This window comes from Gopherus evgoodei, chromosome 19 (assembly GCF_007399415.2).
Source record: "Gopherus evgoodei ecotype Sinaloan lineage chromosome 19, rGopEvg1_v1.p, whole genome shotgun sequence".
In the NCBI taxonomy this organism is placed as follows: domain Eukaryota; kingdom Metazoa; phylum Chordata; order Testudines; family Testudinidae; genus Gopherus; species Gopherus evgoodei.
This window is the reverse complement of record NC_044340.1, coordinates 5,411,959-5,425,028: the sequence shown is the minus strand read 5'-3', so window position 1 is coordinate 5,425,028 and position 13,070 is coordinate 5,411,959. Positions and strand designations below refer to the sequence as shown.

The 13,070-nt window shown below is 41.8% G+C and overlaps 1 protein-coding gene across 5 annotated transcripts in view; it reads left to right on the top strand.

Annotated features, from left to right (window-relative positions):
• CDON (cell adhesion associated, oncogene regulated) overlaps positions 1-9,659 on the top strand; it is a 94,391-nt gene extending 84,732 nt beyond the window's left edge. For 2 of the 5 annotated variants that reach the window (XM_030538400.1, XM_030538399.1), the window contains 2 exons: positions 6,100-6,353; positions 8,245-9,659. In XM_030538400.1, coding sequence (XP_030394260.1) covers positions 6,100-6,353; positions 8,245-8,411 — 421 coding nt within the window. In that variant the 3' untranslated portion in view covers positions 8,412-9,659. Of the gene's footprint in view, positions 1-6,099; positions 6,354-8,244 lie in introns of those variants that run through there. The other 3 variants (XM_030538403.1, XM_030538401.1, XM_030538402.1) reach the window with 2 other exon arrangements.
• The last annotated feature ends 3,411 nt before the right edge of the window (positions 9,660-13,070 follow it).

Sequence of the window (13,070 nt, the reverse complement as noted above, 5' to 3'; positions counted from 1 at the left end):
TTAAATGGGTATTTTTAAAACAATATTTGCATCCCTGTTTCTTATGAGTTTAAATTCTGCATTTAAATTCAAACCAAATATAAATGAATGTTTTTTCATTATTTAGCACAGTAGTTTTCAACCTTTTTTCATTTGCGGACCCCTAAAAAATTTCAAATGGAGGCGTGGACCCCTTTGGAAGTCTTAGACCATCTGTGGTCCATGAACCACAGGTCAAAAGCCATTAATTTAGCATATTTAACGGCAAGCACATAATATAGAATGCTTCTTAGCCACACTAAAAGCGAGAGTTGAAATTTGTGTCTTGGATCAGATTTGACCTCTGTTCTGTACTGTTCACCTGTAGATAAGCATAATTCTTAATGCTATAGTAAGGATTGTAGTCAATTTGCTTTTCTCCTGCACTAAAGAACCTGGTGCATGCTTCTTTATTGAGTACCCCTCTCTGGTGGGTTTCAGCTTGCTTTTTTGACCAGTGACAAAGTGTGCTGCTTGTGGTATATCTGTGTTAGCTAAACAAGTACCAGTATTTTCAGCAATTGCCATCTCCAAGCAGGCTTTCATGATACAGCGGTGAAAACACCTGCATTTCTGTCTACACTAATGCAGTCGCACCATTGCTGATAGTTGCTGAACTATGAATACTCATTTTTCTAGTGTTGACGAGGCCAATGAGACTGCAATTTGTCTCAGGTACTTTTTAAATGGGCACCCAATTTTTTTTAATGTTCTATATTGTGTACAGCAAGCGCATGTAGGCAAGATATTTTGTCTGCAGGTTCAACCCAGGTAGGGCTGCTTCTGTCTAACGCTTCTTTGTGTCCCAGACCAGGGCAATATTTGTTTTTTGTGGTCAGATTCAATAGCAGCACAAACTTTAAATGGACCAGCAAAGCAATATTCAGCCAATTTGTAATGTAAGTTACTCAGAAGTAGGGTTTATAAATCAGGTCATGGGTTGATTTTGGCTTTTTAGCATTGAGATTTGATTTGAAATGCATTTTCCACTGGACAGATTTTATACTATCATTCATACATGCGCTGTGTTGGAGATGTAATTAGTTTTAATCAGAGTTTTAGTATGCGTCATTGGATTTAAATTTAATGAGCCAAATTAATTTGCATCTGACGAAGTGGGTATTCACCCACAAAAGCTCATGCTCCAAAACGTCTGTTAGTCTATAAGGTGCCACAGGATTCTTTGCTGCTTTTACAGATCCAGACTAACACGGCTACCCCTCTGATACTCCAGCCAGTGCAGTTGTACCAGGAATGATACCGAACTCATGTCTTTCAAAAGAAGAGCCCCCAAATAAGCAAAAACAAACATTTAAAATGGGTTTCACTAAAGGAATTGTCTATTTTTAAAAAAAGAGATTCTAGTCAAAACCTCTGTGGAGAGAAATGTCAGCTAACGAATGGCTTTGTTTTGAAGACCAGATGTGTTGCATGTGGGTTCTGCAGTGGCTTTTGTGGTATTTCAGTTCTTGGAATAATAAGTACTTGGAGACTGTTTTAGTATCTTAGAATATCAGGGTTGGAAGGGACCTCAGGAGATCATCTAGTCCAACCCCCTGCTTAAAGCAGGACCAATTCCCACTTTTTGCCCCAGATCACTAAATGGCGCCCTCAAGGATTGAATTCATAGCCCTGGGTTTAGCAGGCCAATGCTCAAACCACTGAGCTATCCCTCCCCCGAGGTGATGGACAGAAAATGGAAGCTGCTGTGCACTGGCACTTTGTGTTGCTATTGTATTAGGAATGTTTGGGAGGGAAATTCATCCCATGGGGCTGCTTCACCCCACTTCCAGGGATACCTACAAGGACTGACAAATTCTTACTACAATGTCCATATTTTAACCTTGTCCATTTCATCTCTCCATGACAGCTCTGTTCCTTGGTTTCTGGGCTCTGGAAGATGAATTATCTTGATTGTGTTTATTTCCAGCAATTTGGTTTCATGTGAGAGACCCAAAGTAAGCACTGGAATAAGTTGCCCAGGGAGGTTGTGGAATCTCCATCATTTTGAAGAGCAGGTTGGACAAACACCTGTCAGGGGTGGTCTAGTTAATACTTAGTCCTACCATGAGTGCAGGGGACTTGACTTGATGACCTCTTGGAGTCCCTTCCAGTCTTACGAGTCTATGATTCTAAGGTTTTGTACATAAGGTGACCAGGTTTCAAACCAGAATTACAGTCCCCTGGAACCTCCGGCTCAATCTCTGAATTATTTTAGATCGAATCTCCTTAAATATGATCTTTTTACTAATCAGAATCACCTGATGGGCAATACTTCGGGGGAATCTAGATAGGAGCAACTTTTTATTATTAAATTTAGCAGTTATCTTGCATGTAAACTCTTCACATAGAAACTATGAATTTGAATATATTCACTTTCCTTTAAATAGAGGGTGAATTCTATTAATACTTTCGTGCTAAAGGATTAGTTACCTGTCAGCGGGGGGCTTCTGAATGCAGATACGCTATTTTCGGAGACACTGACAACGACAACATATGTAATAATCTTCCATCTTCCCTTGCAGTCTAATGATCAAATGCCGGAATAACCGACCCATGTAACTCTTCTGAACTGCATACTCTTGAAAAACTAGAACAGCATGGGTTCTGTTAACTAGATGCAGATGTCTCAAAATAGGCATTGAACTTCCTATGCACACAATCAGCTCTGAATACTGAAAGTTCAGCAGCTTATGGAATGCCAAATAACACACAAACCTGTAGCCAGTTCTCACAGGCAAGCTGTCCAGGCTGACACGGGCATTTAAGAAAAAAGGATGAGAACATCTTGCATTTCCCAGTGCCAAAAGAAACTTGGTAATAAGACAGTTCTGACTTCAAAGAACATACTGGCTTCTCCCACTGTCACTATCCTCTACAATGCAATACAAGATAGTGACTGCATAGCCAGAAAAGCTTGTCCTTCTAGAGGCACATGAAGACGACTTCATAAAATCATAGAATATCAGAGTTGGAAGGGACCTCAGGAGGTCATCTAGTCCAACCCCCTGCTCAGGACCAATCCCCAGACAGATATTTACCCAGTTCCCTAAATGGCCCCTGGAGGATTGAACTCCCAACCCTGGGTTTAGCAGGCCAATGCTCAAACCACTCCCCACAACTTCCTCCTCCCACATCACTACTTAGAATGTGGCCTGAATAAACCTTGAGTAACTTTCCTACTTTGCAGGTGGTAAAATGGGCCTCTTCTGTTTACTGCATGTTTTTTTGAGCACAGTGACGTATGCAGGAAGTTCTCACACAAACAGTTCAGATTTGTGTATGGCAGAATACACTAAGCCCTTAGTTTATTTATATTTTTTATTTAAAACAAGTGGAAATAAATGATTTGGGCCTGAGCCACTCAAACTAAGCTTTTTTTTCTTTTCTTTTCCTTTTTTTCGCTACCAAACAAGTAACACAGTTTCATGCAGCGCAGCCTAGTGGTTCTGCAAGTTGTATTTCATACACTCATTTGTAAAATGTTACCATCACAGCAATTCCTTATTGAACTCAGATGTGATGTGGTAGTCCAGCATTGCGAAACTCACTCTTCCAATTGCATATGTGCTTGGTCTTTCAAGTGTGTGTGAGTGGTTTATTTTGGTGGCATAAATACACTCTCTTGTTTAGAACTAAGTCCTCATTTAACTGGTTTCTGGGTTGATTTCTTTCCATCAGCAAAAGGATATTTTATTGTGTTAGATACATTGTGCTGTAAATCTGTCAAACATGTTTCAGATCCTGATGGAATTGTGTTTAGTGACTGGTGCCAGCTCAGAATGGCGCTGTATGATGCTATACAAGTATTAGTGTTAGTCTGTATCCACAAAAACAACAAGGAGTCCAGTGGCACCTTAAAGATTAACAGGTTTATTTGTGCATAAGCTTTCGTGGGTGAAAAACCCTCACTTCATCAGATGCATGGAGTGAAAGTTACAGATATGAGATGGGATAGCTCTGTGCCCGGTGCATATAGCAGGCAGGGTTGTATGTTTAGATTTGGCAGTAGAAATTGTTCTGAGCTGTATCCATTTGGTATATCACTGGATAATCTATGTGTAATATTTGAGAACTCCTGTCTGACTCTCACGAGCACTTCCAAACATTGCTACGGCCAAGGTAATTGTGAGTAAACAGATACGCTGGTCTTTGTAAGCAGCCTGCTCCTGCTGCTATCACTCTTGTTTCCATGTTGATGTGTTGTGGTGTAGCAATCCAGGGTTTGTGTCCTTAACTGAATCCTGCAGAATAAGTAAGTTTCTGTTGACTGCCAGGGTATATGTTTAAAGTGAATGTCGGGTAGTGAGGTGTTGGTGAAATAATCGTAATTTTTCTGCAGTGTGATAAAGATTTGCTGAATATTTTCTGCTTTGTCACTCTCCACGCTAGATTTCAGAACAGAGGATGCACTCTTCTTACAGCTCATACAGTTTGTTTCAGAGAACTCCAGTTCATGTGACTGTTTTAAATATGAAAGTTTGAGCTGTGTAACAATTACTAGTACATATGGAGTCATACTGGAGTGGTCTGTCGCAGGCTTTCACATTTAACGTGGCTGTTACAAATGAAGCTGCTGGCACTGCTGTGCCCAGGCCTTGAGGAACTACAACGTTCTTGGCATTTTCACTATTTAGGATGAGATAATGCTAGACGTATATCTACAGCAAAAGCCCTTCATAAACGTCTTTCTGTTTAAAAGTTAAGTAGCTCAGCTGTAAAGATTGACTTCCCAGCTTGCCTTCAGTTTCAGAGTCCAGAATGAGTGTCTTTGAGATTATTTTTGGTATAAATTGAAAAGTTACTGTAAGTTTTTTACACTTAAAATGCTGCAGTTGGTTGTATGTAGTTCCTCTGTTTGCATTAACTAGCTTAGCAATGCCTATTTTTAACATAAGCTGCTCTGTTTGCTTGCTGAATTCGTAACTTAAGCCCTGTGTCATGGCATTTTAAATCTGTATTACAGAGCTGACCAAATGAAGGAATGTGTTTGCAATTGACAATAGATAGGGGGAAAAAATGCTAAACAAATGATTCTCTGAATGTTTTTCAGCCATCTGGCGAGCGGGGCAAACAATATTTAATTGTGAATATATTTTTCCCCATAAAGTCTGAATTTATCTGACAGAATAATTGTAATTTATTCCACCAGCTCTACTATATTTTACTCTGTTAAATAGTTGAGATTTACATGATGAAGTTTTCAAAAGCTTCTTAAATCACTTTTAGTTCCTAGAACAGGGGCAGGCAAACATTTTGGCCTGAGGGCCACATCAGGTTTCTGAAATAGTATGGAGGGCCAGTTAGGGGAGGCTGTGCCTGGCCTGGCCCCCACCCCCTATCCGTCCCTCCCTGCTTCTTGCCCCCTGATGCGCCCCCCCCCGGGTCTCCTGCCCCATCCAACCTTCCTGTTCCCTCATGGCCCCCCTAGGATCCCTGTCCCATCCACCCCTCCCTGTCCCCTGACCACCCCCAGATCCCCCCACCCCTGACTGCCCTCCGCCAACTCCTCCTCTCCTTCCTGACTGCTCCCCTGGGACCCCTGCCCTATCCAACCACCTCTTCTCCCTGACTGCCCCCAGAACCCCTGCCCTTGACTGCCCCACGACCTCTCCTTCCTGACTGCCCCCCCGACCCCTGCCCCCATTCAACCCCCCTGTTCCCCGCCCTCTGACTGCCCCAACCCCCCATATCCACACACACCCCCGATAACCACCCCAAACTTCCCTGCCCTCTATCTAACCCCCCCCTGCTCCCTGACCCCTTACCGCACTGCCTGGAGCACCGGTGGCTGGCGGCGCTACAGCCGGCGCACCGGGTCAGGCCGGCTCTGCAGCTGCACTGCTGGACAAGAGCTCGCAGCCCCACTGCCCAGAGCATTGCGCCGGCAGCACAGTGAGCTGAAGCTGCTGGGGAGGGGTAACAGCAGGGGAGGGGCTGGGGGCTAGCCTCAGGGACCAGGCAGGAGGGTCCTGCTCGCCGGATGTGGCCTGCAGTTTGCCCCTCTCTGTGCTAGAACAAAGAATCTGAAGAGATCAGGACTCTGAGTGATTCTTTCTTTATTTTGGCTTAAATTCACAGGTGTTTCACCAAAACCAATGGCACTTTTAGCAGCAAGACACTACCTGTGGTGCCCATAGTAGCACCTTATCAACAGGACAGTTTAGAGATGAAACCGATGAATCATGTGATGGTAGCCATGTGTTTAGCCTCCACGGTCCCAGAACGCAGCGTCGAGATGGAGGAAGACAGCAAGGAGAAAGTGGAGCAGCCATCCACTCAGCATTCTTGCTGTCAGGAAAATATGAATCCGATTAACATAGATTACCCAGAAGGTATGCCAAATTGGAGAAGAATAAATCTTGGCTTCCAAGCCTCATGCTTATTGTACAACAGCTGTAGGGTGCTTAATCTGACTACGTCGAAACTAGCAATTAGTGTCGGAAAAGGAAGGCCAGAGTCTGCAAGGTGTTAATCAGCTTGCAGCTCCCCCTGAAGACAATGGAAGTGAAGATATTAAAATGCCTTCCAGGTGCATGGCCTAAATGATGAGTATTCTAAATGGAACCCCTCCAGTACACTTACTCCAGATAATGTGATGACTGATTTATTTTGAATACTATTTTTTTAATGATCTTTGCCAGTACCACCTTAGGCGTTGTTCTTATCAGATCTCCTATTCTAAGAAGAATCAGGCTGGGTAATTATGTATATGAGGCCTCTAGGGAAAGCCCAGGTACCTGCAGGAAGTGGAGTTAATTCAGAGCTAGCTAGGGGAAGCACCAAATGGGGAAACTGAAATTCAGGAATAAAGGGTCTTATTCTTTGGGACGGCAAGAGCTGAAAGCATCACTCATTCCTTTAGAGCTCCTGGCTGGCCCCAAAAAGAGAGATTTTTGAGCTTTCCAGCTGAAAAGACAGGTTGGACCAACATGGTGTTCCCAATGGGAACAGTGTATGATTCAAGTCACAGCACTGAGATCTATTTATAGTGAAAACAATCATAAATTTATTATCAAAGATTAAGATGTAAGAGACAGTGCATAAGGCTAATGCTAATAGAAGAGTTATATATAAAACAAAAGCGTAACATGCATAGACGCAGGAACTAGAGAGGGTGGGGGTGCTGCAGCACCCCCAGGCTCGGGGGGGGCGGGGATGGACAGCAGTATGGGGGCTGGCTTTCAGCACCCCACTATTCAAAGTGTTCCTGTGCCACTGATAACACGCTTTCTAGGGATTAAATTTAAACAGCCTAACCTTCTGTCTAAGGACGTTTGTCTCACCCCAGATGTCTTTCGCAGCGTTTCGGCCAAGCCTGGTTGAAATCCTGTTTGCATGAATGTGACAGTGCTGTCCCTTTACTTCCTCAGGTGCAGGGTAAAGGGATGTCTTCTTGCCTTCTGCTTACATCCCTATAGATCATTGACCTTGAAGACAGCAGAATCTGCCCCCCCCGCCCCACATCCCCATTTGCTTGTTTTTTTCCTCTGTTCTTTTCCTATTGATCCTGTATGTAAATAGGTCTTCCCTTATGTTGGCTTGCAGTACTTAATTTACATTTGACAGAGAGACTCATCTCACTCCCTGTCTGGAAGAAATGTTTTTCTCTTTGGTTGGTGACAGACTTTAAAACCTATATTTTCAGTACATATACACAGCTCCTTAAAAATCCATGCATACATCAGGCAATTATTATGAGGATCCGTATGACATAATCTTTTTCTTAGAAACCTCACAACCTCATAAATATCATAAAAATGGTGTGCTAGGAGTGATGAGTTTGTCAGGCCTGTTACAAGTTCCTGGTTCACAACAGTGAATCACTTGGCACTGAGAGGTTCTTAGGGGTCATAATGTATTTGTATGTTTTATTTAGATCAGAGAAGCAGCTTGCCATTTGAAACGAGGGCTTTGCCCATAATCTCTCAAGGTAGCAAAGCCACTATCCACAATCTGATCACTAAATCTAGTGATAACTGGAAGTACATTATTGAAAGGCCTAGAGAACAGGGAAACGTATCATGAGAAATACCTTAGGAAATTAGCAGTTTCTGCCAGGGTTTAACGCTTTACAACATCCAAACTAATTTTCACTTTTAGTGGAAAGCAAAGGCTTTACCCAGTTCACTAATCTGCGTTTGGAGACTGGTGGGGCAAGTATGCTGAAATAGCGAAGGGGCAAGGAGCGATTTCGTGCTAATATAAACTGCTGTTGATTTGCAGGTGACGTCTGTGCACATTCGGAAACATCAAATCCTATTTTGAGCTGGAGCCCTCTTATTCTGCAGCCTGTTTCAAAGGACTGTAATGAAAAATCAGGATGGAATTCACCTGGTGTCCCTTTAAACAGCTCCGGGGACCTTCGACAGCTCCACACGCAGGAAACCTGAAGAAGCAGCAACTGTTTTCCCACTCAAAACCAGTAACTGCACAGCAGAGTCACGGACGAGGACTGATGGATGGGGTGTTAATTATAACAGAGAGAGTCACTATTTATTTTTTGTAGTAGTGTCATGAATGTATCTTGTTTAAAATGTTGGCCTTTTAATATTATTTATGCCTTGAGAAATTCCTTTGTTTCTTCCACACCCTGTGGAATTAGCCTGGTTATGTATAAAGTTTTGTAATAATATAAAGAACAACAATGGGAAATACAGAGTGTGTTTTCCATGGATATTACCAGCATGAGAAGCACTTCTGCAAAGGAGCATTGATGTTGAGTGTGCAGATTTTCGAGTGGATCTAACCCGAGTGGTTCTGAAGTTCATAGCAGATTATAGCCACCCTATAGAGCTGCTGTGTCACTGGCATTTGTTGCAATATTTTTACGGCTGATTTGCCTGACTACATTCAAATGCTGCTGTTTCAGGCTCTCTTGATGGAAAGAGATTTGATAATGGAACCCCAGCATAATGAACCCCAGCCGATCTGTTTATACGAATGGTACAGCTGGTCGAGTAGTAATACATCTATTTGGGAGCCAGAGCCCTGCATTCAGTTGGATACTACTTATCATATTTTTAGTTATCTCCAAGTATTGGAAAACCTCTAATGTTCAGAGAAAATTTCATCATTCCCCAAACTTTCATGCCATCTAACAGGACTGATTTATCTGAACATTCTTACTGGAAGGTCACTATTTGTTGTTTTTAAAAGTATTCATGATCTAATCAGGGAACAGAAAGTATTCCATATGACTTGTGGGACCAGCTATATAATATACATAAGGAATAATCTACATGAATAATTTGTGAACAGCCTGGAGTCTGAGCATTGTTTATTCAAGCTCGTCAGCACATAGTGATTTCTCTGAACGTATTTGTTATTCTTGTTAAAGGCTCTCAACCAAAAAAGGCTGCTAAATTCAGAAGAGTTATTGGCAGCAACTCTCTTATTAGCCAGTTGTTTTGCATTCTTGTGCATGTTTTAAATTTCGCTGCAGGTAAATCGGGCTCAATTTTCTAAATTTACATCTTAAACCTGCTCATGCATGCGCACCTTGGGATTGATAAACCAAGAATAAATGCCGGCAGGTCAAAGTGAACTCACTCTGAAATAAGCGACAGAGTCCTTTGGCACCTTTGTAGACCAACAGACGTATTGGAGCATAAGCTTTCGTGGGTGACATGCATCTGACGAAGTGGGTATTCACCCACGAAAGCTTTTGCTCCAATACATCCGCTAGTCTATAAGGTGCCACAGGACTCTTAGTCTGGATCTGTAAAAAGCGGCAAACATGGCTACCCTTCCGATACTTGTCACTCTGAAATGTCCAACTGCTTCAGTTTCTACGGCATATTAGTACTTAGTTGCCACTAATTCCACTGGCTTAATTTCCAGTTACCTCAGAATGGACCTGTTCAATTTACAATAGAATCTCCAGTGGTTGGTACTTTTCTAATCCTCCCACGAGATACACCGCTTACCTCGATATAACGCCACCCGATATAACACAAATTTGGCTATAACGAGGTAAAGCAGCGCTCCGGGGGAGGAGGGGTCTGCGCACTCCAGTGAATCAAAGCAAGTTCAATATAACACGGTTTCACCTATCATGCGGTAAGATTTTTGGCTCCCAAGGACAGCATTATATCGAGGTAGAGGTATAATATTCAGTAATGCTGGTAGTTGCGCATCTCTAAACATAACCCTGGTTAGCAGAGGCAGATCTGTGGTAAGGCTCGCATTCCTAAAATATGATGCACTGTTAGCACAAATGATTTAAACTAAAGTATAATGACCGTTTTGTGATGCGTTAGCCCTGCTTGTTTCTTCGCTTACCAAGGTAATGTTCAATCCTTTGCAATGGATCTCCCAGGGACTGAATGGTATTTTAACTCCACGGTTTGAGAAAAAGGGAAAAACGTATCGTTTGTGTAATAACACTCTCCTCGCCTGTTAAATAAGAGCCCGGAGGTGTTGCTTTAGAAAATTGAGCCCCGATGCTGTCGCAAACAGTGTCCAACAAACGACAGCTCAGACAATGGCTGTGTATGAAGAAATCTGCCTGTATCTCAGACATAGCAGCTTGAGTGTGATGTAGGTGTTGAAATGTTAACTGCACTTTTTTTTTTTCAAATTTAATCAGAGTAAATAAAACAAACTTTCACTTGTAAAACACTCTATCCAAAAATCAGAGCCTATAACCCAAGGAATGAGGCACATAAATCACAATTACTGCCGCCCTGAGGCAACACATGTGCAGTCTCCTTTTAATGGAATGAATATTTTCCTAGCGAGAAACGCCCCAAGGGGAGGGAGGGACGCAAAGCTGCCCTATTTGAATCGCAAACCACTTACAGAAGAAATGAGGAGGTGGCTACAGGTGCACTGAACAGTAGAACCTCAGAGTTACAAACACCAGAGTTACGAACTGACCCGTCAACCACGCCTCTCGTTTGGAATCAGAAGTACACAATCAGGCAGCAGCAGGGACCCCCAAAAAAGCGAATACCACACTGTACTGTATTAAACATAAACTACCAAAGGGAAAGCAGTGTTTTTATTCTGCATACTAAGGCTTCAAAGTCAATGTTTAGTTGTAAACTTTTGAAAGAACAACCATAACGTTTTGTTCAGAGTTACAAACATTTCAGAGTTACTAACAACTTCCGTTCCCAAGGTGTTTGTGACTCTGAGGTCCTGTTGTACCACACTGAGTAAGATATGTGTATCATAAAGACTGGCTCTGTACTTTTCTAACTATTGCAACAAATGTCAAATGCGGCATGTGTATATACAGTGTGTGAAAATATGTATAATATAGAATATATATTATATATTTTATAAATACAGCCGTTAAATGAGAACTTACTGGGTTTGATCTGGGTCACTATGCAAGAGTTTATTGCAGTAGGAAACTAGTTGATGCTGTTTTTGCTTGGTGGCTGGGAGAGGGGGCTGCACCAGATGTGTACACAAGTTCTGTATTCCTGCTGTCCAGGTGTACAGTATGTGATAATGGATTAGTCTGCATGTTTGTGAGACCTAATTAGCATCCGAGGAAGGCAGACTCCCATCGTCTAGTGTGATCTATTGAGTGCAATGGCCGATCTCGTTAGGTTACAAAAGTTGCCTGTTAAGAGAACTAGCATATTAAATGCTTTGACAGAGAGATTCAGGAAACTCTGCTGTAAGAGTTTGATAGTTTGGAGCAGGAAACCAAGGCAGGTTCGTATGAGCCCTTGGAACATAAACTATTTTGAAAGAGTCAGATTTTGGGGGTGGGGCTTCTACTCAAGGAAGAGAGTGTTGTAATCTGCCATGTTAGCAGGGTCTCGTCGTGGACTGCTTTATTTATAATGAATAACACTGTTTTAAGTGTTTTTCTTTTATTGTATTTTATTTATAAATATATATATGTGTGTGTGTTTGCCTTTCTTTTTAGGGGACATGTGTTCTCCCAACTATAAGTGCATAATTACAAAACTCTATGCAAATCCTGCATAGATGCTGTGATTCCCAGGTCATGCAAATCAGTCCAATCCCATCCTTAGACTTCAGCTAGCACCAGCTCCCCAGGAAATGCTGAAAGACCTTGCCCCTCTGAATACCCGCCCTGTTCTTTAAAGCTGGCTTGGTTTTGTGCTTTGAATGTTATTTTCCTTTGAAATCTAGAGGACACAAACTCTAGAATCCCGGGTTCATTGACAAGGCTTTTGGCACCGGGAGGGTGAGGTACATTGCTAGAGCTGTGATGAGGAAACTTATATTAACTGCCTATGTTATGCTTGACTTTAACCAGTGTTACGTTCTTTGCTTCTATGGGCACTACATACATAATCCAGGGTTTGTGTTTTGTTCTTTGTTTTTTTTAAGATTCACTGACATCAGGCCTATGTGCTTTTTACAGAGGCCCTCTGAAGCTTCCTGGTTGTTACTAGCCAAATTTTGATCTCTCAGAAACAATCAATTTAAAAATCTCATTTCAAACCTTTCCTCTTGGTACGTGCTCTAGTTATATAATGGTCTGTCTTAATATGGGTCTTGGTATAAAACAGACCAAGCGACCCTCTCTGATCCTCCCAGTATCTGAGACTGTCATTCAGCTGCCCAAGGAAAATGTTTCTGTATTTCACCTGTGTGGTCTTTGAAAGCAATGACTTAAAGATGCATGGTTTTTGTATCATATAGAAAAATATGCTATATTTTCCTAAAAAAAAGTTGTAATATTCTTTTGAAATTGTATATATATTTTTAATGTAGTTTTTGACAGAATTTGTTGGTGGTTTGATTAATATTAAAGAGAATGCTGCTGCTTTACGAGTGATGCTTATTGGATTGTTTCTGCTCTTGAATCTATAAGTGGTGTGAATTCTCATTAGCGGAAAGCTGCTATATCACTACTTAATACAGGCAAAATTATTTTACTAGTTTCATATTTAATTACTCTTCACCAAATTTACCCTACCTTAAAGAACGGTGAATTGCCAACAATATTAAGTCATAGGCAAAGACTAGAAGAAGCCAATGGACTTATAATTAAAAAGAGAGAGAGAGAGAGAGAGAGTGGATAGTTTATATGGCATAGACATAAATGATCTGGGAAA